The sequence below is a fragment of the Scyliorhinus canicula genome, chromosome 27, assembly GCF_902713615.1.
Source record: "Scyliorhinus canicula chromosome 27, sScyCan1.1, whole genome shotgun sequence".
Taxonomy (NCBI): domain Eukaryota; kingdom Metazoa; phylum Chordata; class Chondrichthyes; order Carcharhiniformes; family Scyliorhinidae; genus Scyliorhinus; species Scyliorhinus canicula.
In genome coordinates this window covers 20,355,148-20,380,599 of record NC_052172.1, presented here as the reverse complement: position 1 = coordinate 20,380,599, position 25,452 = coordinate 20,355,148, and the positions used below count along the sequence as shown (strand labels likewise).

Genomic DNA, 25,452 nt, shown 5'->3' with positions numbered 1-25,452 from the left:
ATTTTTTGCCTATCGCCAGCATGTCCAAAGGGCTAGTAGCAGTCAGGATGGGCCGAACGGCCTCCATTTATGTTGCATCATTCTATACCCGGGAGTTGCGGCCACAGCAATGGTTTCAATATTCACCAGGTTGGTTTATTTGTGGGTACACAGTGAGTATACAGCACTGTGGTGTACATGCCTTCTGCCCATGGGCCTGAGGATGGAGGGCCACATGTTGGCAGGTCACATGACAGCCAGCCATTGAGACTGTGATTACCCCCCCCCCCCCCCCCCAGTCGCATGTATCTCACCCCCTGTCACGTTTTTCCCTTTCCTGCTGCCGGCACAGACACCGGGCAGCGGACACATTCCCCTTCCGTGGTGTGGACGCTTTATAACCATTCCCTGAAGCCAATTGGCTGGGACGCTGCATACATTAGCATAATTAGGTCTGCGCTGCATACGTAATGACGCTCAAAGAGTTTACTGATCGATTTGGCAGGTTGTTACATTTCTCACGATGCGACTGAAATTTGTCAAAGTCCGAATTTCAAATATAATGTAAAGATTTAAATCTTAAATTGACTACCCTCACCTTAACAAAGATCGATAGTTCCGATTATAAATACAGCTGCCGACACTCATTGTGATTGTGTTGTATGAAAGGAGAGAAGGTTAGCACTCCCCTTGATAAGGATGGAAGGGGCCCTAGTGGCCTTACAACACATAAATGGTTAAGGCATTGCCATCTACTTAGTGGCATCTAACCATGTTTTTCTCCAAGAATAGGATCCCCTCTTTTTCCCCCCCCTGTGCTCCTGCAGTTTAGAGGCTGGTGTCAACTCTGCTGCCAATCAATGATCTTTTGCATCAATAGGAAGTCCACAAAACCAGTTATATCTCCTTAAAAAGCTCCCCACTCCTCCCATTCCCCCACATTTGCCTTATTTACCACAATACAATTCCTTTTTTTTGTGGAAAATATTTTATTCAGGCATTTATAGTTTTAACATTTTTAACATTCTAAACAGACATCCAAAAACCCCACAATAACACACCCAGCTAACTCCCCCATCCCTAAACCCTAATTACCCATGCATTAGATTCCCTGCCCTTATACGTCACTTCCATGCCTCCCCTTTCCCTCCCCACCCTCCTGCCCCCTGCTGACAGTCAATTTTCCTTGAAGAAGCCGATGAATGGCTGCCACCACCGAGCGAGCCCCTGCAGTGAACCCCTTAAGGCAAACTTCATTTTCTCTAGCCTAAGAAACCCTGTCATGTCACTGACCCAAACACCCGACTTTGGAGGCTCCGATTCCCTCCATCCCAGCAAAATCCGTCTCTGGGTCACCATGGAGGCAAAGGCCAAAACATCGGCCTCCCCCACCCCCCCTCCCAACCCCGGGCTCCGGAACCTCTCGACACTCCAAATATTGCCACCTCTGGACTCAGAGTCACCCTCCCTTCCAGGACCTCTGCCATGACATCTGAGAATCCCTGTCAACAGCCCCTCAGCCTCGGACACGCCCAAAACATATGCACATTTCCAGGACTTCCCCCACATCGCCCACACCTGTCCTCCACCTCCTCAAAAAACCGACTTGTCCGGGTCACACTCATGAGAGCCCTGCGGACCACCTTAAACTGGATCAGGCTACGCCTGGCGCACAACAAGGATCCATTGACTCTCCTCAGGGCCTTCCCCCACAACCCAACTTCCAACTCCCCTCCCAGCTCTTGCTCCCACTTCCTGGTCACCTCCCCAGTTGGGATGCCTTCCCACTCCATCAGTTCCTTATATATTTCCGAGACTCTCCTCTCCCCAACTCCTGTTTTAGACGTCGCCTTATCCTGTAGTCCGCTTAGTGGGAGGCAAAGGAAGGTCGGGACCTGCCTCCGAACATAATCCCGTACCTGCAGGTACCGGAACCCGTTACCACCCGGCAACTCAAACTCCTCCTCTAGCTCCTCCAAGCTTGGGAAACCCTCCTCAATAAAGAGATCCTCAAATCACTCAATCCCTGCCTGCTGCCACCTCCTGAAGCCAGCCCCCCCCCCCCCCCTTCCCGGAGCAAACCGGTGATTGTCACAGATCTGTGACCACACCGCCGCTCCCTCCAGTCTCATGTGCTGCCTCCATTGCCCCCACACCCTCAGGGCTGACACTACCACCGGACTTGTGGAGTACCGCGCCGGCAAGAACGACAGAGGTGACATTAACAGAGCCTTCAGACTCGTGCCCTTACAGGATGCCGCCTCCACTCGCCCCCACACCGACCCCTCCCCCACTACCCATTTCCTAATCATTGATATATTAGCCACCCAGTAGGAATTAACAGAGTTTGGAAGGGCCAAGCCCCCCCCTCCCTGCGTCCCCGCTCAAGAAGGACCTTCTTCACCCTCGGAGATTTCCTGGCCCATATAAAAACCTGAGATCGCCGCACTCATCTACCTAAAAAATGCCTTGGGGATGAAGATTGGAAGATACTGAAGCACGAACAGCAATCTTGGGAGGACTGTCATTTTCACAGTCTGTACCCTCCCCACCAGTGACAGCGGGAGCACGTCCCACCTATGGAAGCCCCCTTTCATTTGCTCAATCAACCTGCCCAAATTTAGTTTATGAAGCTGACCCCAGTCCCACTTGAATCCCCAGGTACCTAAGACTCCCTCCCATCACTTTAAACGGCATCTCCCTCAGTCTCCTCTCCTGCCCCCTTGCCTGGATCGCAAAAACCTCACTCTTGCCCATATTCAGTTTGTAACCTGAGAACCGGCCAAATTCCTCCAGTAATCCCATAATTCCTGCAATTCCCCCCAATGGGTCTGTTATATAAAGGAGCAAATCGTCCGCATAGAGAGAGACCCTATGTTCCGCCTCCCCCCCCCTCACTATCCCCCGCCAAATGTTCGATGCTCTCAGTGCCATTGCCAAAGGATCTATGGCCAGGGCAAACAGTAGTGGGGAGGGTGGACACCCCTATTTCGTCCCCTGACACAGACAAAAATACTCTGATCGAACCCGGTTTGTCCTTACACATTTAGGAGCCGCCTAATGTTGGACATCAGGTGTTGTCCCTTAACGAATCCCGTCTGGTCCTCCCCTATTACCCTCGGGACACAATCCTCTATGCTTAGAACATAGAACATAGAACAGTACAGCACAGAACAGGCCCTTCGGCCCTCGATGTTGTGCCGAGCAATGATCACCCTACTTAAACCCACGTAACCCGTATACCCGTAACCCAACAATCCCCCCATTAACCTTACACTACGGGCAATTTTATCATGGCCAATCCACCTAACCTTGTGGCCATACAAACCATAGCTCTTGGATCCTTATCCCGCTTCAAAATAAGGGAAATCAATGCCTGTGATAATGTTAGGGGGAGCACTCCTAGCTCCTTGGACCCATTAAAAGCCTTTACCAAGAGCGGCCACAACAGCCCGGAAAACCTTTTATAAAACTGCACCGGGTAGCCGTCTGGTCCTGGTGCTTTACCCGATTGCATCGCCCCCAATCCGCCTGTAACCTCCCCAAGCCCTCCCAGAAATTGCTTCATACCCTCCTTCCCGAGGTTCCGATTTATACAATTACCACAATACAATTCCAATTTAGCACCATGGTGACCCCCAGTAAGGGTGCCGCATTGCAATGGTCCTGATTACTTTAGAATAGAATCATAGAATCTCGACAGTGCAACAGAAGGCGGTCATTCGTCCCATTGAATCTGCGCCCATCCCAGCCCCAACCCGCCTCCCTACCCTTCCTGCCCTGAGACCCCAAAACGTACCTTTTCCTGGAATCCTAGGACATAAGCTCTGGGGAGCCTTTGGAGTCTCAGCCCTGTCAACGGCAGCTTCTGTCACTGCTGGCCAGTCTGATTGCTGCTACCTCCTGAATGAGGGGTGGAAGTCTTGCCTGGAGCCAATTAATGCTCAGTGGAGTGTGAAATGGCTGTGGGGCAGGCAGGAAATCTCTGCCAACTCTTCAGATGATGGGACAGGAACCATTGTCAGCCTAAAAATCCTGGCTTAAAGCAATGACCCAATACCAAAGAACATTCAATGTACTCCATAGTATCCAGCACATAATTATTAAAGATAGTAAGGAGCAAAGAAATCTGCAAACATTATTTCCCATTGCTATGGATTTTGGTTATTTTTCTTTGATCCCGAGAGCAATGCCGTTGGGAGTTTTAAACTCCTGGCAGGGTCGCCCATGACGGTAAGGTCAGAGGGTCAGAGGGGAGGAACCAGATAAGGCACAATGCAAAGCAAGTCCTCAACGGCGGATCAGGTGGAAGATCTGCGTCTGGCATCAACGGCGGCGATGGAGGATGAAGGCTGCAGCTGGAGGGAGATCCTCAATAGACGAGGTTCCCTCTCCACTGGAACTGGACCTACCCCCGGTCAAGGGCCGCGAGTCTGCTATTGTGCAACGGCAAACCCACCTTAAAAGATGTCCCGTACCAGGAATCTACCTCGAGGCAACCAGGCTACCCCCTCCCACGCAAATCCCCCCCCCCCCCCCCGACACACACAGACGCGCCTTGTGGTGATAAGTGAGAGGACAGGACCGTGAGATCTGGAAGTCCCTGGCTTCGACTGGCATGTAGGTGGTGGAGTTTGACTCAGTCGTCACGCTCTTGGAATAGAAATAGGAGAACGTTTTGGCAGCTTTCTTCAGGACTGAGCAGTTACATAGAACATAGAACTGTGCAGCATAGCACAGGCCCTTCGGCCCACGATGTTGTGCCGAACTAGCCTGAAACTAAGATCAAATCAAGTGTTAAGTTCTCTTCACGATCCACTCTGCTCATCCGCACGGGGAAAGGGCTGGAAGAGGTGCCCTAAAAATAATATATTTCATCCCCAACCAGGTTGGAAAATCGTATCCAGCAACTCATCTACCTACGATCAAAAAATCAAACATAAACTGCATTTTGGAACCTGGAATGTACAAACCCTGGTGTGGAACACCAGCTTGTCAACACCGAGACACTGGTCTGCCAAAAAGACAAGTTCAAGATTTGTGGAGACATCCACAATCAAACCAATGGCACATGGTCAACTTTGTTGTTGTTGTGGGCAGCATGGTGGCGCAGTGGTTAGCATTGCTGCCTACGACGCCGAGGTCCCAGGTTCAATCCCGGCTCTGGGTCACTGTCCGTGTGGGGTTTGCACATTCTCCCCGTGTCTGCGTGGGTTTCGCCCCCACAACCCAAAGATGTGCAGGGTAGGTGGATTGGCCACGCTAAATTGCCCCTTAATTGGAAAAAATGAATTGTGTACTCAAAATTTATTTTTTTAAAAACTTTGTTATTGTCCGATCCCGAGATCGCACAATAACAGACCCACCAATAACAAACCCACCAAGAACAAACCCACCTCCCCCAAACACCTGCCAAGTGTACGGTCAAAGATTCAACTCTAGCGCCGGGCTAATCAGCCATGTAAGGAACCACAGAACCAGTGACCAATAACACGGGATTTCTTAGGTGGACAATCACACTCATTCGCGAGTAATCATCGAAGAAGAAGAAGACTTTCTCTGTCAGTGACATTGTAAATTGTAGTATCAATATATTGCATTTGCTATGTCAACTGTCACGCTTTCATTTCAGAATGTTGCAGTTAGATATTGAACTATTCCGTACTTACAGTCTTATGTTAATGAATATACTTCAATTCTTAACCTGTTGCAGTTAGATAACTGATTACTCTACATTTGCAAATAATCAATTATTCCATATTTAACCTGTTACAGTTGATGAATTATTCCATATTTAGTCTTATAGTTAATGAATTATTTAAATTTCACAGAATCTTCTAATGTGATGATAAATTAGTCCATATTTACAGTTTGTCACAGCCAAATAATCAATGTTTTTTCTATATATATATATATAATCTGTCACAGTTAATTAATTATTCTGTATTTACAACAATAACGTGAATTTACATAGCGCTTCCAATACAGTAAAACATCAGAAGATGCTTCGTAAGAACATTATCTAACTAAAGGTGACACTGAATTGCACAATGAGCTATTGAGACAGGAGGAGTGAGGTGGTAAGAGAGGTTTAAGAAAGGAATTTTAGAGTTTTGGGGCCAAGCTGGATATTGGCCACCAATGGGTGGACAAGGGAAATTACAGAAGATGCTGAAATTGGTGAAATGAATAGTTCCTGGAGGGTTGTGGGATTAAAGACAAGGAAAGGGGTGAAGCCACAAAGAGGTTTGAACTCAGAGAAGAACATTTTAAATCCAATGCTGGATTGAGCGAGCCAAGGAGGTCAGTGAGCACAGGGGTGAATGGGAATTGGTGCCAGTCAAGATATGAGCATCAACATTTTTGATGAACTGAAATTTAAAGGAAGGTGGAAGATGGGAAAATGGGAGGCCAATCCGAAAACTATTGGAATAGTCAAGCCTGGAATATTGGAATCGTCAAGTCTGGAGGTAATGAATGAACGGATGAGAGTTTCAGAAGTAAATGTGCTGACACAGATGCGGAAATGAGTGATATCATGGACAGGGAAGTAGGCGGTTTTCGCGATGGAGCAGATTTGAGGTTATAGGCTGAGCTCAGGGGCAAATAGGATCTATTACAATCCCAGACCAGATCCCAACAGTTGCCAGATTACCGGACAGAAACCCCAATGTTTTAGTTAATTTGTAAGACTGTGAGAAAAGGATAATTTACTCCAGGAATGATTCCACACACACAGGGAACTGATATATTAAAATATTATTACCAACGCAGTATTATTAACATAATATCATAAAGACAATAACTTACAATAACCAGTTAAACAATGCTGAACAATAAAATGAAACGATCGCTACTATCTTTATCTCAACTCAAACAACACCCATCTCAGGTCAAAATCCACTTTTAAATACAGTTAGCAGACCCAGGAATACTTGCTTAATAGAGATGTCTTGGATATTCTTCAGGAACCAGCTTAAAGATTCTTGCCTGTCTCAAGTTAGTGGCTAACCTGCCAGCCTTTGAGAAACTGCTTCTGTCCTGTTCACAGGCAATCCTCACTGTTTTCAGAGAAGCTGCTTGTCTATCCACAGAACTCTTTAACTAAACCTGAAAACTGTAAACTCAATACCTGACTGCTTCAGCCTCTGGTTCACATTAACTACAACATCTTACTAAAACTAAATACAATGCCTCTAATTATATAATCCTCAGAGAACCTTCTTTTCATAAACAAAATTTGATTCATCCAACTTCTACAACACTTTAATTACACCTCTGTCCCCAAAAAGCCTAACTGCCTTTCAAACCAGGATTTAAAAAAAAACATGACGTCATACACACACTAATCCAGACTTTTAACCCTTACTGCATCAAATACATACAATATGATATATCTGAAATTCCCACATTGATCACAGATCCCAAAGATGAAAACATACTGGGTCATCCTCAAAGAATGGCCCAAGAAAGGGATAGTATTGGTGGTAAGTGAGCAGAGTCTGTGGCGGGCAACAAAGGCAATGGCTTTCGTCTTCATCATATTTAATTGAAGGATATTTCTGATAATCCAGTGTCAGAAAGGCCACATGACAATTCAGATGGAGGTGGAAGGGTTGAGAGAGACTTTGGTGAGGTAAACTGGATGCTGTTGGCTTTGTGTTTTCAGATTGTATCATTTAGATGAGAAATGAGGCTGCAAGGACTGATCCTATGGGAATGGGGATGTAATGCTACTGTTTACAAGAAGGGAAAGTGTTTGCGGATAAGAGCTCTGGCTACAACCGAATGGATAAGAGTGGAGCAGAGTGAAGACAGCCCCAATTTAGCTGGACAATAGTAAAAAAGCATGAGGAGTTTGGTGTTCATCATCATGTCAGAGGCTGCAGGCAGGTTAAGAAGCATGAAGCTTTGACAAAGAGTCATTGGACTCGAAACGTTAGCTCTTTGGAGAGGATGCAGAGGAGGTTCACCAGGATGTTGCCTGGTATGGAGGGTGCTAGCTATGAAGAAAGGTTGAGTAGATTAGGATTGTTTTCGTTGGAAAGACGGAGGTTGAGGGGGGACCTGATTGAGGTATACAAAATTATGAGAGGTATGGACAGGGAGGATAGCAACAAGCTTTTTCCAAGAGTGGGGGTGTCAGTTACAAGGGGTCACGATTTCAAGGTGAGAGGGGGAAAGTTTAAGGGAGATGTGCGTGGAAAGTTTTTAACGCAGATGGTGGTGGGTGCCTGGAACGCTTTACCAGCGGAGGTGGTAGAGGCGGGCACGATAGCATCATTTAAGATGCATCTGAACAGATATATGAACGGGTGGGGAAAAGAGAGAAGTAGATCCTTGGAAAATAGGCAACAGGTTAGATAAAGGATCTGGATCGGCGCAGGCTGGGAGGGCCGAAGGGCCTGTTCCTGTGCTGTAATTTTCTTTGTTCTTCTTTGTTCTACAGATGCTGCCAGACTTGCTGAGATTTTCCAGCATTTTCTCTTTCCTTTAAGAAGCATGAAGAGAGGGTGGCTGCAGTCACATAGGACGCAATGTTGGTTAGTGTTGCTTCAGGACTGCTGAAGGGGCACAAACCTAATTTTCGAGGCTTGAGTGTGGAATTGTGGGAAAAATAAGTATAGATTTTACAGTGATCACAGATCGAAGGAAATTAGAAAGGAAAAGGAGGCAGAAACATACAAAGTAGGAGCAGAAGTGGCCCCTCGAGCCTGCTCTGCCATTCAATAAGATCATTGCTGATCTGTTTATGTCGGGTTCCACATTCCTAATTTATCCCCCCGATGACCTTGTCTAACAAGAATCTAACCCCCTCCGCCTTAAAAATATTCAGTGATCCCCCCTCTTCCAGCACCCTCTGAGGCAGAGAGTTCCAAAGTCGCACACCCTTCTGAGAGGAAAAAAAAACAACACGGATGGAATGTAACGACCCTGCGCATGGGGAACGGTCAACATAACTTCTCGTGGGGGTCGCACTCAGAACCCAGATGGGCCGCATGTGGCCCCCGGGACCACCACTGGTCTGGGGTGCATTTTTTGGGGGGAGGTAGATAGTAGTTTTGAAAGACCACATACAACGTAGCCAGCGATTCCGCCACGTAAAATGATAGGACAATGAAACACAAGACCCATGGTACCAAATGTAACAATTAATGGACGTAAATTTGTTATTCTGGGAACATGGGATTATTTTGTGAAAAATCAGTTAAAATTGCGCCGTGAACACCTTTAATTTAATTACATTTTTATCGAGTACCCAATTCTTTTTTTTCCAATGAAGGGGCAATTCACCTACCTGGCACATCTTTTTGGGTTGTGGGAAATACCTTTAATTTTATAAACAACCTGAATATATGTTTATTTTCAAAGATATATTATTGATCGGGCGTTTGTGCATGGAACCTATCAGGAGGGATTGGTGATGTTGGAATATTTGTCCCCATTGCCAGTCAGTCAGCATCACCTGAATGGAAGGGAGGTGCTTTCTAGAATTTGCTGTCTGGGGTGCAGACAGCAGTGACTGGCTGAGGAGCTGAACAAGTGCCCAGGAGGAGTGTGTGTGTGTGTGAGAGTGACGCAGACTGTGACGGTCTAGCCACAGTCTTGAGATTCTGCTGAATGACTTTAGAGCGAAACACATCAGGACAACACAGCACAGGACAAGACAGCCAGGAGCAGACGCAGGAGCTTTGGGTAGGATTGCCTGAAATCGCCAGTAAATGTAGCAATGGGTCCGCAGTGCAACACACGGATGAAATTGCAACAGCCGCTGCGGATGGGAATTTCTGAGGATTGGGAAGGGCGCTGGTCCCAGGGATGTTGACACGTTTAAAGATGGTGTTTTGACAGAGGCGCGGTGGCTCCTGTTTAATTGCTGCTTTCCTCCCAGATTAGCATTGAGGGAAAGGCAGAGGGGACAACATCTGATGCTCCATCTACCAGGGATGTAGGGTTGGTTACATGTTTCTCTCTCTCTCTCTCTCTGCCATGTCTGGTACTCTCTCAACGACGCAGATTGCAACCCAATGCCAGGTTGGTGCTGTCTGTCTCTCCTATTGTTCAGCCCCTTCTGCTCAACGAGAGGGGCCCCGCAAAATGGCAAAACAAGGCAGAAAACCGATCAATGATGCATGTTGAATTATATTTAGCATCACATGTTTTGTTCCCCTAAGGGTGTGTTTCTGACCATTCTCTCCCCCCCCCCCCCCTTTCTCCAAAATGGATTTTAAATATATAACCTGTCATGTTGTTGTTGTTATTGTTGTTGAGGATTCAAACTCTGTTACTAAGAAAATAGAAATGCTTTTTTTTTGATAATACCAGACGATTCTTTCTGGAAGGTTTGTGATGTGTGTTATTTAGACACCTCTATATCTCAGGTCACACTGTAACTGATCCTGTGCTGTGTACATGCTAAATCTATACAGACCGATTACACACGATTAGCACATTTTCTTCCAGGTGGAATAAGTTTAACGTTCCCCAGAAAATTTCACTCACTGTTAAAATAACTAGGGTTACTTTTCAATTTTATATATAGATGGACAGCAAATATTTAGAACGCAGTGGTATTTCTAATTAAATGCAGTGCACAGTCAGAATGTAATATCTTAGAATATAATAATTGGGAATGATAAATAAGCAATAGAATCAAAAGAACTTGAGCCACAGTTTCTATTGTTTTTCTTTCCAATTGAAATCTTTTACAAGATTCCTGAATTTGAGTACCATCTTGGTGTGTTACAATTGATTTGTGTAGTCCATTTTGACCGTGTCATTAAGAGGCCATGGAGCTGAAAGGGTTATCTATACCCTCCTCTGCTCCTGCGTTAATCAAGCCGCCTCATTTTTGTCAAAGGGAGAGATTATGTTCTCCTTTCCCTTTCCCGTTTCTTCATCCTCATCTAATTTGGCCTTCATCCTCTTCCCACTTCCTTCTCCCTCGCTCTCGGTCCTCCATCCCTCCTCTCTCCTCCATCCCACCCTCCTTCCCTCCCTCCCTGCCTCTTGCTCCTCCCACCCACCACATACCCCCTGCCTGCTCCCCCTCTCTCTCTCCCTCCCTCTTGTTCCTCCCTCCCTCCCTCATTCTCACCTTCCCTCTCTCCCTCACTCTCGCTCCTCCCGCCCTCCCTCAATCTCACCTTCCCTCCCTCTTCTTCCTCCCGCCCTCCCTCATTCTCACTCTCCCTCCCTCAACCCTCTTGTTCCTCCCTCCCTCCCTCATTCTCACCCTCTCTCCCTCCCTCCCTCACTCTCGCTCCTCCTGCCCTCCCTCATTCTCACCCTCTCTCCCTCCCTCCATCACACTCCTCCTTCCCTCTTCCCTCTCGCTTCTCCCTCCATCCCTCTCACGCCTCCATCCCTCCTTCTCGCTCCTTCCTCCCTCCCTCTCGCTCCTCCAGCCCTTCTTCTTGCTCCTCCCTCCCTCCTTCATTCTCACCCTCCCTCCCTCCAACTTCTCGCTCCCTCCATCCCTCCTTCTCGCTCCTCCCTCCCGCCCTAATTCTCACCCTCCCTCCCTCTCGCTGCTCCCTCCCTCCCTCTTGCTCCTCCCTCCCTCACTCTCACCCTCCCTCCCTTCCTCTCGCTGCTCCCTCCGTCCCTCTCTCCCTCCCTCTTGCTCCTCTCTCCCACTCCACCTCCTGCCTGCTCCCCCTCCCCCTCTCCCTCCCTCTCGTTTCCCTCTCCCTCTCACTCCTTCCTCCCCCTCCCTCTGTCCTTCCTCTGCTCCTGGCCCCATCCTTCCTTCCCCTTCCCCCTCCCCTTCCATTTCCCTTCTCCTCTTCCCCTCCCAAGCCGATAAAATAGCAGACCTGGGCAGCAGATTCAGTGCTGACACTTGTCTGTCTATTTTTCAATTTCTTCCCCCACCACCCCCTCATGTACGTGTCTTCAGTGCGACACACACTCCCCAGACTCAGTGAACCTGGAGGCCTCTTTCTGAAGTTCACGAGCAGCCACCAGGGCGTTGAAATTTCTCTCTACCTCCTTATTTCTCTTTGGGGAAATGCTTCGCTTCCGCCTGGCTGTCATCAGGAACATGACATATGGAGAATAACAGGTGTCAGCCCACCTTCCTTCTGTGGGTCCTTGGCACAGAAGCAGCTGACAAACTGTATTAATATTATCAGGGCCTCCCATGGCTTCACTGACACTAAGTCAGTTGATGTCCTGTTTCATAATAACAGGAGCATTAAATCCTGTCATGTGCAATGTATTATTTTTGAAGATGAAATGTATTTAAGGTGCTGATCAAAGGCGTTAAGAGTCTTTCTGGGGCATGAGAAGAAGGCCATTCAGTCCTGCAAATCCATGCTGGCCCCTCTATAACACAATCCAGTCACTCCCTGGCCCCTCCCTGCTCTGTGAGTTTATTTCCCTCAAGTGCCCACCCACATTCTTTCTGAAATCATTGATTGCCTCTCCGGCTGAGAGTTCCAGGTCATTCCACTCACCGCCGGCTAGGAAACATTCTTCCGCACATTTCCTCTTGTCCAAAATCCTGAATCTCTGTTCCTTGCCTGCCTTGCCTAAATCCGTCACAACCTCGTAGACCGCCATCAAGTCGTCCGTCCCTCGATCTCCTTTTCAACAAGGAGAACAACCCAGGATTCTCCAACCCTGATAACCTTGGAGCTAGATACATAGAACATACAGTGCAGAAGGAGGCCATTCGGCCCATTGAGTCTGCACCGACCCACTTCAGCCCTCACTTCCACCCTATCCCCATAACCCACTAACACCACCTGACCTTTTTGGTCACTAAGGGGCAATTTATCACGTCCAATCCACCTAATCTTGCACGTCTTTGGACTGCGGGAGGAAACCGGAGCACCCGGAGGAAACCCACGCAGTCACAGGGAGAACGTGCAGACTCCGCACAGACAGTGACCCAGCGGGGAATTGAACCTGGGACCCTGGCGCTATGAAGCCACAGTGCTAACCACTGTGCTACCGTGCTGCCTGTGCTAAAATCCCTCATCGCTGGAACCATTCTGATAAATCTCCTCTGCCCCCTCTAAAGAACCTACCCATCCGTCCTAAAGTGAGGCTAGCAGAGCCGAAGGTCTTTTAAGCCCTTTTTAAGGCCTTGAAGTTCTTATTGCAAGTAAATGCTCAAATTCCATCAGACTTTGATTGCTGATTTGGTAATGGGAGACTTGCAGATAAAGAAGTCTCTAGGTTCGGTCGAACATAACAGGGCAGCACGGTAGCATACTGGTTAGCACAATTGCTTCACAGCTCCAGGGTCCCAGGTTCGATTCCCGGCTTGGGTCACCGTCTGTGCGGAGTCTGCACGTTCTCCCCGTGTTGGCGTGGGTTTCCTCCGGGTGCTCCGGTTTCCTCCCACAGTCGAAAGACGTGCGGGTTAGGTGGATTGGCCATGATAAATTGCCCTTTGTGTCCAAAAAGGTTAAGTGGGGGTTACTGGGTTACGGGGATAGGGTAGATATGTGGGCTTGAGTAGGGCACTCTTTGTAAGGGCCGGTGCAGACTCAATGGGCCGAATGGCCTCCTTCTGCACTGTTGATTCTATGACCACAATACAACACGTTTTTACCACTTTCCAGATTGATGTGGAGTCAAAAGGGCGCACGATTCTGCCAAGCACGATGGGTGAGCCCCATATCAGGCTTCATAACGGGTGCCAGGCCAATCGCGATTCAGCCAACTGGCTCCGCCCAGCGCGATCTTAATTTTGAGCAGGAGGCTCACTTAAATATCCCGACCCTGCATTCACTCAGCTCCCGGGAGCCAACGGCCGCGCCTGTTGGGCCTCTGCCCCAGGTGCCGATTAGCGCTGGTTTCCATAGAATTGGACCAGGCGTGATGGCAGCACGGGGTTGGGGGGAGGGGTTTCGGAGGCCTTTAGAGCAGGTGGTCTGGTGCAGGGAGGTAACCTGCCATTCGCCGGGCACCCTGACAGTGCCACTAGGTCACCCCGACAGTGCCACCTGGTTGGCAGTGCCAAGGTGCCTGGGTGCCAGGTTTGCACTTCCTAGGTTCGGGGCTTGGGGGGGGGCATTTCCATGAAAAGGGGGCTATGAAGGGCCGCAGAAAGGTTGGATGTGGTGAAGGCCGTGTCCCGAAAGGGTGGGGGACGGGGAGTGTAGAGATCGGGGCAACCTTTCAAAATGGCGGCCAATCTCTGGGGGCCGGTGCTGGAGGCCAGCTCAGCTCCCCAGCGCTGGAAGCGTGGCGTCTGCCGGGGAGAAGCTACCCAAGGCCCCAAACGGCGGAAGTACACCGGCAAACGTGCCCGAGATCGCCCTTTGAAATATTTCCGTAGAATCGCGTCCACAATGTTATCTCCATTGATTATCTCTCCACAGGTGCTGTCGGATCTGATGAGTTTTTCCAGAATGTTCTGTGATAATACAGGACCCAACATGGCTTTAAAAAAAAAGTACTTCTGATGGTTAAAATGTGAAGTCTGATTTGAAGAATTTCTAATGATTTAAAAAAAAAAATGAACGATTATGGGGGCTGTTTAGCACACTGGGCTAAATCGCTGGCTTTGAAAGCAGACCAAGCAGGCCAGCAGCACGGTTCGATTCCCATAACAGCCTCCCCGAACAGGCGCCGGAATGTGGCGACTAGGGGTTTTCACAGTAACTTCATTGAAGTCTACTCGTGACAATAAGCGATTTACATTTTCATTTCATTCTCATTATGGAGTATGATGAATGCACATTAACAATGGCGAGATTGCGACTGAATGTGGAGAAGGATGAAATGTTCAAATTGTGTCATCTGCAGTGGTTATGAATATCGTTGAAGCATTTTCTTGAAGGAAGGGATTCAGTTTCATTTATATAAGGAGCTGAACCATGCAGGCAAGGAGGATGCCAGGACCTCTCCTCTGCCCCATGTTACTAGCTACCCAAATCCTGCAGACAAAGTGAGGAGTGGGGATGGTGGGGGTGCAGGGCAGTGTGTGGGGGTGGGGAGGGGGTGTGCAGTGTATGGAGCTGTATGTGATCTAGAGAGAGGAGATATTGACAGGAATTCTTCATTATTGTTTAATTCCCTCCCAAGCATTAAGATTGTGCGGCGAGAGATAACCTAATAATGATATCAGGTTTGGTTGTGGGGCCCTGCTCCTACCCCAGTATTAAAATAGACCCAATATTTGCTGCTCAATCTCTCGTGGTCAAGCCTTTAACTTTGAAACTGTACTGCAGCAGGAATCTGTATCTTCAGAAGTTTTGAGGGACTGGGGCGGTGGGATATCAGAGCCACCCGCTCATTTTGAGAACCGCTTTTATCAAATGGAGAGTCTTAAAAAAAAAAAAATTGGCTACATTTTCTGTTGGCAAATGTCAATGTTGGGGAAATCGGGGCCGCTCCCACGAGTTCAAGACCAGAAACGAAATTCTGCGGATCCTGGAAATCAGGCACAAACATGGAAAGTGCTGGAAATATTTGTCACAACACTGGTGTGCGGTCAACTCCAGCCCCACTCGCCCCCGGAGTTGCAACTACAGATGAAATTAGATTTTATTTCAAATACCCGAGGTCCTTATTGGGTTATTGAACCCAATAACCGCAATACCAGGTTTGTATCTTTAAAGTACAAGTAATCTTTTATTATTTACAGTATTATAATTAAACGGACAGAAAATGTAACTGACAAATACCCCTTTCCCAAGCCCCCCCTTCCTAACTTGCCCTATTCTCTATCTACACACACATACAGACAAACCGACACAGAGGGGAGAGAATGGTGGAAAGGGAAAGAAAATATCAACAAAAATAAAAGGATCAGGATTTGCACTGGGATGACTTCCAGTTAAAGTCTTTCTGAAGTTCAGGCTTTTGGTTTGGTACCTCTTCCTTCAAGGCCTGAGACGGTTTTCTCAGCCAAAGTTCTCTGCAGACCCAGCAATCATTTAGGTTCGCAGCACAGGATGTGACAGACACGCACTGCTTTCAGAACAAGAGAACATTTATTTCACTTCAACAGGCGGGGGGGGGGGGGGGGGGTAGAGAGTTCCTTTCCCTTCCAAGGGCTAAACACTTCTGCCCAGTTCCCTCAGACAGCATCACGCAGCAATCAATCGTTGACTGTTGTCAGGCAGAACACTGTCCCCGGCCAACCCACCAGTTGCCAGTTACCAAATTGAACTGAGCCTCTCGCAGCTGGTTCCTAAGAGCCACTTGGTGCCTAGGAGCCTGGCTCCTTCTTTCCAAAATACTAAACCTGGGAACAGCGTGTCCTGGTAAGCGGGCTGTTTTGACGTAGGCTTCTGCTTGAAGGCTTGATGATGGGTCCACGGACCAAAATGAAAATAAATGGAAACAAAAGACATAACAGGAAGGACTCGCACATACTCAGCATGTCAGACGGAATCTGTGGAGAGAGGAACGCTTCAGGTGACCTTTCATTAGAGTGGGTCAGGATGGAGGAGAGTTTGTGCAGGGGGTCGGGAGTGAAAGCACTAGCAACAAACAGCGCTGCTCCCGTTGGCCCCGGGGAAATACTCAGGGAGTCCGGTAATAAAGCTTCATTGAGAATTTGGAGGCAGTTTCGCCAACACTTCGGGTTGGAGGCAGGGCCAAGGGAAATGCCGACTCGGGGGAACCGCAGATTTTCAGAAATGGGAGGAGAAGGGGATTAGGACACTAAAAGATTTGTTTCTTAGGGGTCGGTTTGCAGGATTGAGGGAGCTGGAAGCGAAGTATGGGCTGGAGCAAGGGAAATGTTTAGATACATGCAGGTTCGGGATTTTGCCAGGAAGGAGATGCAGAGCTTCCCGGTGGAGCCGGCCTCCACATTGCTGGAGGAGGTGCTGACGACATGGGGACTGGAGAAAGAGTAGTGTTGGCGGTTTCCAGGGCTATTTTGGAGGAGGAGAAGGCAGCGCTGGAAGGGATCAAGGCAAAGTGGGAGGAAGAGTTGGGAGAGGATATGGAGGAGGGGTTCTGGTGTGAGGTGCTCCGGAGAGTGAAGGCCTCCACCTCATGTGGGAGGTTGGGACTGATACAGCTGAAGGTGGTATACAGAGCACACCTCACGAGGGTGAGGATGAGCCAATTCTTTGAAGGAGTAGAAGATGTGTGTGAACGTTGCGGGGGCCCCCCGCTAATCACGTTCATATGTTTTGGTCCTGTCCAGAGCTGAAGGATTACTGGAAGGAGGTTTTCAGGGTAATCTCTAAAGTGGTGCACGTGAAACTGGACCCGGGTCCCCGGGAGGCCATATTCGGGATGTCGGACCAGCCAGGGTTGGAAACGGGTGCGGAGGCAGATATCGTAGCCTTCGCTTCGTTGATCGCCCGAAGATGGATCCTGCTGGGATGGAGAGCAGCCTCTCCACCCTGTGCCCTGGCGTGGTGGGGGCACCTGGTGGAATACTTGACTCTTGAGAAGGTTAAGTTTGAACTGAGGGGAAGGATGGAGGGGTTCTACAATTCATGGGCACTATTCATTATGCACTTTATGCACATTATGGATAATATCGAACATTAGTTGGGGCATGTGGGTGGGAGGGTTGGGGGGAGGGGGGCTGTGTGTGTGTTAATGGTGACTATGGGTGATTCCTGATTCCTTTTTGTCATTTGTTTATGCAAACATGTGGGCTAATGTTTGGGGGTTTGGTGGGAGGATGGGATCGCTATTATTGATATGGGGATTGACATATTTGTTACTGATTATTGTTTATTGTTGGTGGCTGTAAATTTGGGAGAAAATGTAAAAAAGGAGGAGAATAAAAATATTTTATAAATTAATTGACATATTATTGAAGGGACAGAGTGAATGGAAGTAGTATTGGGACACGTCCAGAAGCAGTGGTTGGGCTCATCGGAGGTGTGGATGATGGAATTCTGAAGCGCTATTGTCTAAAATCAAAAATGAGAAAAAAATATTAAGACCAGAAGGAAACAAAACAGAGAGAAGACAGGTTGCAGTCTGATGTTGTTGAACACAATGTTGGGTCCAAAAGGCTGTGAAGTGTCTAATTGAAAGACGAGGAACAGCCTCCACATCTGGTGTATGAACCCTGGATGGCGAAGGGAACGGCACCAGGTGGATATGGGTTTACTTTATATACGGACTCCTGGGTGTCTCACACCAGCACAGAGCCCTAAAACCACTTCCCTCCCCCTTCCGAAGGCCCACTCCATCCCGATTGGAATGCCCAAATTACTGAACAGCCCTGACCCTAATGTGCGGAACAATACAACTGTCTACAGATTGTGACTCTCCGCGCGTTACGGGAAACAGTCTGAATCAAGCCATAGTCAGCAGACAGCAACTAACCTCGTACACAATCAAATAAAGAGTCTCTTTGCACCGTGTCCTGGTGCCCAGTGGGTACAGAAGCTGCCAGGCGATTTCATTTAGAACTCAGCATTTGGCAGAAAGAAGCAGAAACGCACACCCATAGACAAAGGCGCTCTTTGGTCAGGCTGGCCTTGTTCCCAGGTTGAGGAGGAGGAGAAAGAAAGGAAGACATTCTGTCTGTGTTACTCAATCCTTTGGCAGGGGCCTGTTTCCAATTGTCCTTGCGATGATGCTGAGAATTGGAAATGAGATGCCAATGAGATAGTCTTTGAGTCCTGGACATTGGCTTTCAATACAACGCACATCAGCTGCCATGAATGGTAGATAATCCAGAATGCTTTAGTTCTGGCTGTGACATAGGGCTGGATTAGGGGCTCTCTGCGCACCAGAGTAAATGTCAAGGTCAAGCCCAGCACTGCTCCATCAGCTCGGCCCCCTTTACCTTTTGCGGGGGGGGGGGGGGGGGTGACGGCCCTTTAGTTAGTGTGAGGCGGGACTTCTGTCCATCATTTTGGAGAAGGTCCTGCTTCGTAGACCTAGCAACCAATTGGAGGGCAGTAGTTCTGCACTCCGGCACCACCAGGAGGAGCGGTGGCCACTGCTGGTACTGCAGGTAAACCGACGGGGTGATGTTCGGCGATGGACCCGGACATTCGACCTCTTTGGAGCTGGGCTGTGGGCTGGCAGATCCTGGGGAGAGGGGTGTGGGGAGAGCACGGTGGAGAGTGGAGGGCGGATGTAGGGAGCCTGTAGAATTTAACCTATTGTGTATGAGCAGGCAAGTTACGCTGGAACTGTGTAAAAGACGAGGAGACAGCTTGTGGTCTCCTCATCATTTATAGTCAGGGGGTGATCACATTCATGCATTGGAGACTCTCGGAGAGGCTAGCTTGCTGGAAAGATTGGATCGTCTGGGATTGCTTTCTTTAGAGCCCAGGATTGGATTGGATTTTCACAGTAACTTCATTGAAGCCTACTTGTGACAACAAGCAATTATTATTATTTGTTTTATTGACACATGTAACAAGACACACTGAAAAGTATTGTTCTGCATACAGTCCAGACAGATCATTCCATACATGAAAAAAAGATAGGAAGTACGGTAAATACACAATGTAAATACATAGACACAGATATCGGGTGAAGCATACAGGAGTGTAGTACTACTCAGTAGAGAAGATGTGTGAACAGATCAGTTCTGTCCATGAGAGGGTGTTATGATTCAGGGTTTAGAGAACCCCAAAGCGTATCATGGAGTTCATCTGACCCACAACTTTTAATAGATTGTGGTATGGAGAGCACACGGCCCACTCTATAGGTGTGGTACAGCAGAAATGGAAAAGTATTTTTTTAAAGCAAAACAATGTTTATTCTATGAGCTCAAGTTAACCTTTTTAAAACATACAGTGAACATCTTAGCAACCATTAATTCAAACACAACCCCCAAAGAATTCAACACGAATTGATCCTTAATAAATTCCCAAACAACATCCAGAAGACAAAAGAAACGCCTTTTAACAGAAGCACATCAGGTTTACATTCACTACTGAGAACATTTATAATTCTGAATTCACCAAATGATCAAGAGATAGTCTTTTCATGGCAGAAAGAACAACAGTACACCTGCTTTGTCTGGCTTCAGCTCCAACACTGAAATGAAACCAAAAAAACACAGACACACTCAAGCTTTTCTCAAAGTGAAACTGAAAAGCAGAGCCAGAGCTCAGCTCCACCCACACTCTGACATCACTGCGGTAACATGAGCAGCCAAACATTTCTGAAAGTGACATTCTCATGACAAGGGTCATTCAGGAATCTGGTGACAGTGGGGAAGAAGCTGTTTTTGAGTCTGTTCGTGTGTATTCTCAGACTTCTGTATCTCCTGCCCGATGGAAAAAGTTGGAAGAGAGAATAACGTGGGTGGGAGAGGTCTTTGATTATGCTGCCCACTTTCCCCAGACAATGGGACGTGTAGACAGAGTCAATGGATGGGAAGTGGGTTCATATGATGGACTGGGCTGTGTTCACGACTCCCTATAGTTTCATACAGGCTTGGGCCGAGCAGTTGCCATACCAGGCTGTGATGCAGCCAGATAGGATGCTTTCTATGGTGCATCTGTAAAAGTTGGTAAGAGTCAGTGTGGACATGCCGGATTTCCTTAGTTTCCTGAGGAAGTATAGGTGCAGTAGGGGTGATTTAATTGAGGTGCACAAAATTATGAGGTGCCTAGATAGAGTGGATAGGAAGCACCTGTGCCCCTTTGTGGAGAGGTCAATAACCATGGGGCATAGATTTTTTTTTTTTTTTAAATTTTAGAGTACCCAATTAATTTTTTCCAATTAAGGGGGCAATTTAGCGTGTTCAATCCACCTACCTTGCACATCTTTGGATTGTGGGGGCGAAACCCACGCAAACACGGGGAGAATGTGCAAACTCCACACGGACAGTGACCCAGAGCCGGGATCGAACCTGGGACCTCGGCGCCGTGAGACTGCAGTGCTACCACTGCGCCACCGTGCTGCCCAGGGGCATAGATTTTAAATAAGTGAGAGAAAGACAAGATGAGAGTTTGGAAGAAATATTTTCATCCAGTGGATGGTGAGGAGTTGGAACTCGCTGCCTGAAGGGATGGTAGAGGAAGGGACTTTCATCACCTGAGACAATACACCTGGATATGTCCTGGAAGTGCAGTACCGTAGACCAAGAGCTGGATTGTGCTGGAGAGTTGCTTTGTGGTCAACACTGATGTGCTGGGCCGAATGGCCCCTTTCCCTGCTGTAAATATTCTATGTTACGAATGCTAAACACCTTTTGGAAGGTTGAAAGAAAGGATTTAGCGGGATGTCCCCTTCTTTCCACGCACAGCCTTTTTTTTGGGTGTATTTGTTGACGATTTAAATCTTGGAAAAGACTCAAAATCCTACCCACCTCCCCTCATAAACTCGACGCACAGAGCTCTTTCCGGTATTGAGTTTTGCTTCTCAACCGCACTAAAATAACTCGTCCCCGTCCAACAGATTTTTTTTTTTTTTAATTTAGATTACCCAATTATTTTTTCTATTAAGGGGCAATTTAGTGTGGCCAATCCACCTACTCTGCACATTTTTCTGGTTGTGGGGGCGAAACCCACGCAGACACGGGGAGAATGTGCAAACTCCACACGGACAGTGACCCAGAGCCGGGATCGAACCTGGGACCTCAGCGGCGTGAGGCGGTTGTGCTAACCACTAGGCCACCGTGCTGCCCCCAACAGATTTGATTGGCCGGTTCTGATTGTTCCTAGCTCCAAACAGATCAGGGGACCGACCCTCCTCTAACCTCCGACCTGCCTCTCTCTCAGATTTCTCAACCTTTTCTGTTTTGCTAATGCAGTCATGGGCAGCCCTTTGCTGAATGTCGTGTCCACCTCTCGTCCTTTCTCTTTTTCGCTCTTGTTTCTCTTCCCCCTCTCTCCGTTGCACGTCCTCAATGATAAATATGCCTTTGTTCCTCCTACGATGCGAGATTGAAGAGTCATTGCATCATCCCATACTCGAATGAATTCTTTGTTGGAATCTCAGAATCACAGGCTCCTGATCTCCAATTCTTGGCGTGTTTTAAATTCAGGCTCACATTCCCCGATCACGCCTTCCTAGTTGGTACCCTCTCATTAATTCAACCCACTCAATATCTAACAGTCAGATCTCCGCCTTCTTCCCAGGCTCCTCAACTGAAGGAGAAAACAGAACCTAAACACTAAGAGGAATCAGAGATTTCTTCTTGGAGATTCCATCTTCATTTCTGGTTGCTGTGTCATCAGCAACGATGATGAATTACAGGATGGAGCCCAGCTCTCTAATTGACTCGCTCCTAATGGTATTTCAGCAGCATGTCGCTCGCTTTACATTTGCTTAATAACCAGTCCAAATGGCCTTGAGTCAGAAATCACTCCCTTTAATTGGCTGGCTGATCAATACTTTAATTGATTAATTTTAAAATGATTAGTAATAATGGAGAGGGGGGGGGGGTGAAGGAGAATGTGAATGATCTTTCCCCAGAAATGGATCTGCCTTTATTGCCCAGTCCTCAGAAGCAATGGTTCATTTTGTCGGGTGAGCAGGAACGGCTGCCATTTGTGCACCGTGCGATCCCACACATTTGGATATCCGATTAATCTGTTGCTGGCAGGGCTGTTGGAGGGAGGAATGTTGCCCAAGACACCAGGGAGAATTCATAGGTTACATATTACCAAACAAAAAGAAACACGCAAAAAACAAACGGACAATAAGAAACAGAACTCGGCTCATATATTTACAGGCAATTGTCCTGCCTTCCGCTGTGGATGTGACCCCCCCCCCCCCTTTAGTTGACACACATATTTTGCAGTCCCCTATATATAGCCTGGGACTATTTACAAGTGTCTATTTACAGTTTGGTTTAGGCTTCAGCTTACCATATTGGACTGCTCCCCTGTGGCTTTGCCCCTTGACCCTCTTGTTTACATTTTATGAATTAAACTTCATTCCCACCAGCTGCCGTGGTGGGATTTGAACCCGTGTCCACAGAACACCAGTCTGGGTTTCTGGATTACAAGTCCACTGACATCATCACCGCACCATCTCCCTATCGATGACCGGGTGAAGCTAGAAGTGTTGGATTTTGTTTACTAGGCATTGAAACATGCATGTCCCTCTATAGGTGTTGACATCAGTGGCTGATCCAGTTGTGAGCAAAGGCGTAGTGGCCTATCCAACCTCTCCCATTTCCAGTTGACATGTCACATTCCGTAAACTCCCCTTCCCCACCCTGTGATCCCACAGGCATGTCCAAACATCCTGGCCAATTGTTGGGTTACAAATTCAGAATTCAGATGGGGCTGAGGCGGCAGGTTAGACGTGGTGAGACACGGGGAGAATGTGCAAACTCCACACGGACAGTGACCCAGAGCCGGGATTCGAACCTGGGACCTCGGCGCCGTGAGGCAGCTGCGCTAACCACTAGGCCACCGTGCTGCCCTATTTCAAGCTAAGGTAATGGTCACCTGGCTGAAGTGGTAGGGAATGAGTAGGATTGTGTCCCAGCGGGAAGGGAAGCCGGACAAAATTAGGGAGCAGCAAATGGGGAGTTGGGGGTTCCAGGGAACAGAACAAGAGCTCACTTACTCGCTTCATACCAAATGCTCACAGTTTACTGGGTTGTGACAGTCCAAATTCTAAATTCTTCTTGAGAGACCCAATGTTTCGAACAAACTTTTAAAAAATGATTGTTTTTATTGTTTTTTTGTCTTACATAACAATATAAATACGCACAAAACGGCAGGAATTTTGCAAGGGAGATGCCCCTAATGTTATTTACATTCCGGTCAGTTTTTGCTATTTACTTGGGTTTAGATCGTTTCTTCTTTTCGTTCTTTTTATTTTCTTTCCTCCACGTTTGCCGTGGCCGTCACGGTCCCTGCGTCTCCTTTCCCGCCTGTGTTCCCCTCTCTTTTCCCCCCTCCTGACTCCCACCAATGTCCCCGCCCCCCACCCTCCCTGCTGCCCCCGGCTCTCCCGCAGGGTTCGCTTTCGCTTTCTTGTTTTCCCCCCCCCCCCCTTTTTTTGTGTCTTGGCTACTTTCTCTTTAGCTCTGGCTACCTAATGAATGGCCCCCATGTTTTGAGGAAGCCCTCTTCCGACCCCATTTGGAGGAATTCTGATAGGTCGGACAGCCGAGCAGGGTTCTACGGCAGTCCTTGTCCCCTCCACTGCAGCTTCTGGAGCTGCATGAAGTAAGACAATTGAAGTGGAGGAGCGTAGGTCCCTCGTTGGGGCATTAAGTGACTGTGGGGCAGGCGGTTTTGGCAGGGATGTGTTCTCTGCTGACACCTTGGATGGCAGGGGAGGAAACCACATCACCATAATAATCCTGGCTATGTATGGAGGGGTGATGGTGTAGTGGTATTGTCCCTGGGCTAGTAACCCCAGAGACCCAGAGTAATGCTCTGGGGACCTGGGTTCAAATCCTACCACTGTGAAATTTAAATTCAATGAAAATCTGGAATTAAGAGTGTAATGGGGACCGTGAAACCGTTGTCGATTGTCGTAAAAACCCATCTGGTTCACTAATGACTTTTAGGGAAGGAAATCTGGCGTCCTTACCTCCATGTGACTCCAGACCCACGGAAATGTGGTTGACCCTTAACTGACCCCTCCAGGGCAATTAGGGATGGGCAATAAATGCTCCAGCCAGCGACGCCCACTTCCCATGAACGAATAAAAGAAAGGATTTTTTGTGTCACATCTTTAGTATAGAGAGAACATTCTAAAGTGAAATCCTACCACATTTGGTCATCCCAAACTGCTGTACAGCCAATGTCTCACTTTAGTGACGGATGTATTGCAGGCAATGTGACCACAAAATCTCAGAAAGAGCACCTCTTCTCCGAAGACCCCGGATTTTCAGCCTGTGGCTGCGAGGCCGCTGTGTTCCGGAGGAAAGCTGTGTCCTACAGGAGGGGGAGGAAGTGAGAGTGGAAGGTAGTCAGGGCAAACCTCTACAGAAGACTATTAGATCTGCCTTTATGAGTTACCATTGTTTCTTCGGCCCCGAGTTTCTTTGGCGCCGTCTCTGCGCCCCTTTCGGGGTAACCTTTTTCAGGTTTAGGATCAGAGCAAGAGGGCGAATGTTCAGACAGTGGGGTAGGTTTTAAGGATTTGTTTAAGGGGGGGTGGGGTGGAGAGGTTTATGGAAGGAATTCCGCCAATGGTGGAGCGATAGAAAGAAGCAGAATCTTCGGAAGAGGCTGAGGTTGTGAGCCACGCTGTAAAAACACAAATCTTTATCAGTCAGCTGCTCCATCCCCTCCCCCACCCCCTCAAACTGAGAGTTATTCTAACCCCTAATTATGAAGCAGACAATTTGCAGATTGGGTGAGAAATGTGCTGAGCTTTTAAATTATCTTTATGGTTGAACGCTTTATGTACTAAACGAGCCACACAGCCATTAATCTGTCTGCAAAATCATCGGATTGGATTGGAGCGCGTAACCTGGCAAGAGGGCTTGATATTAAAGGTTTAGGCTCCTGTGTCAGTGCCCACTCCTGTACAGTGAATCACAACGAATGAATTAACCTCTTCCCTGACCAACCCGAACATGTAAAAATCCCCACACTCCCCTCGATTTTAGTTGAGATTTGATATCATTGTTGTGTTAAAGTG

The 25,452-nt window shown here is 47.9% G+C and overlaps 1 protein-coding gene and 1 non-coding gene across 3 annotated transcripts in view; both read left to right on the top strand.

The window, feature by feature from the left end:
- Window positions 1-634: 634 nt before the first annotated feature.
- On the top strand, window positions 635-761 carry LOC119958028. Its single transcript, XR_005458958.1, has one exon. It is a non-coding gene; the product is annotated as a U6atac minor spliceosomal RNA (small nuclear RNA).
- An 8,735-nt stretch (window positions 762-9,496) lies between these two features.
- clip3 (CAP-GLY domain containing linker protein 3) overlaps window positions 9,497-25,452 on the top strand; it is a 71,167-nt gene continuing 55,211 nt past the window's right edge. The window contains exon 1 of one of the 2 annotated variants that reach the window (XM_038786092.1): window positions 9,497-9,675. In XM_038786092.1, the coding sequence (XP_038642020.1) occupies window positions 9,601-9,675 (75 nt within the window). In that variant the 5' untranslated portion in view covers window positions 9,497-9,600. Of the gene's footprint in view, window positions 9,676-9,750; window positions 10,015-25,452 lie in introns of those variants that run through there. The other variant, XM_038786093.1, reaches the window with a different exon arrangement.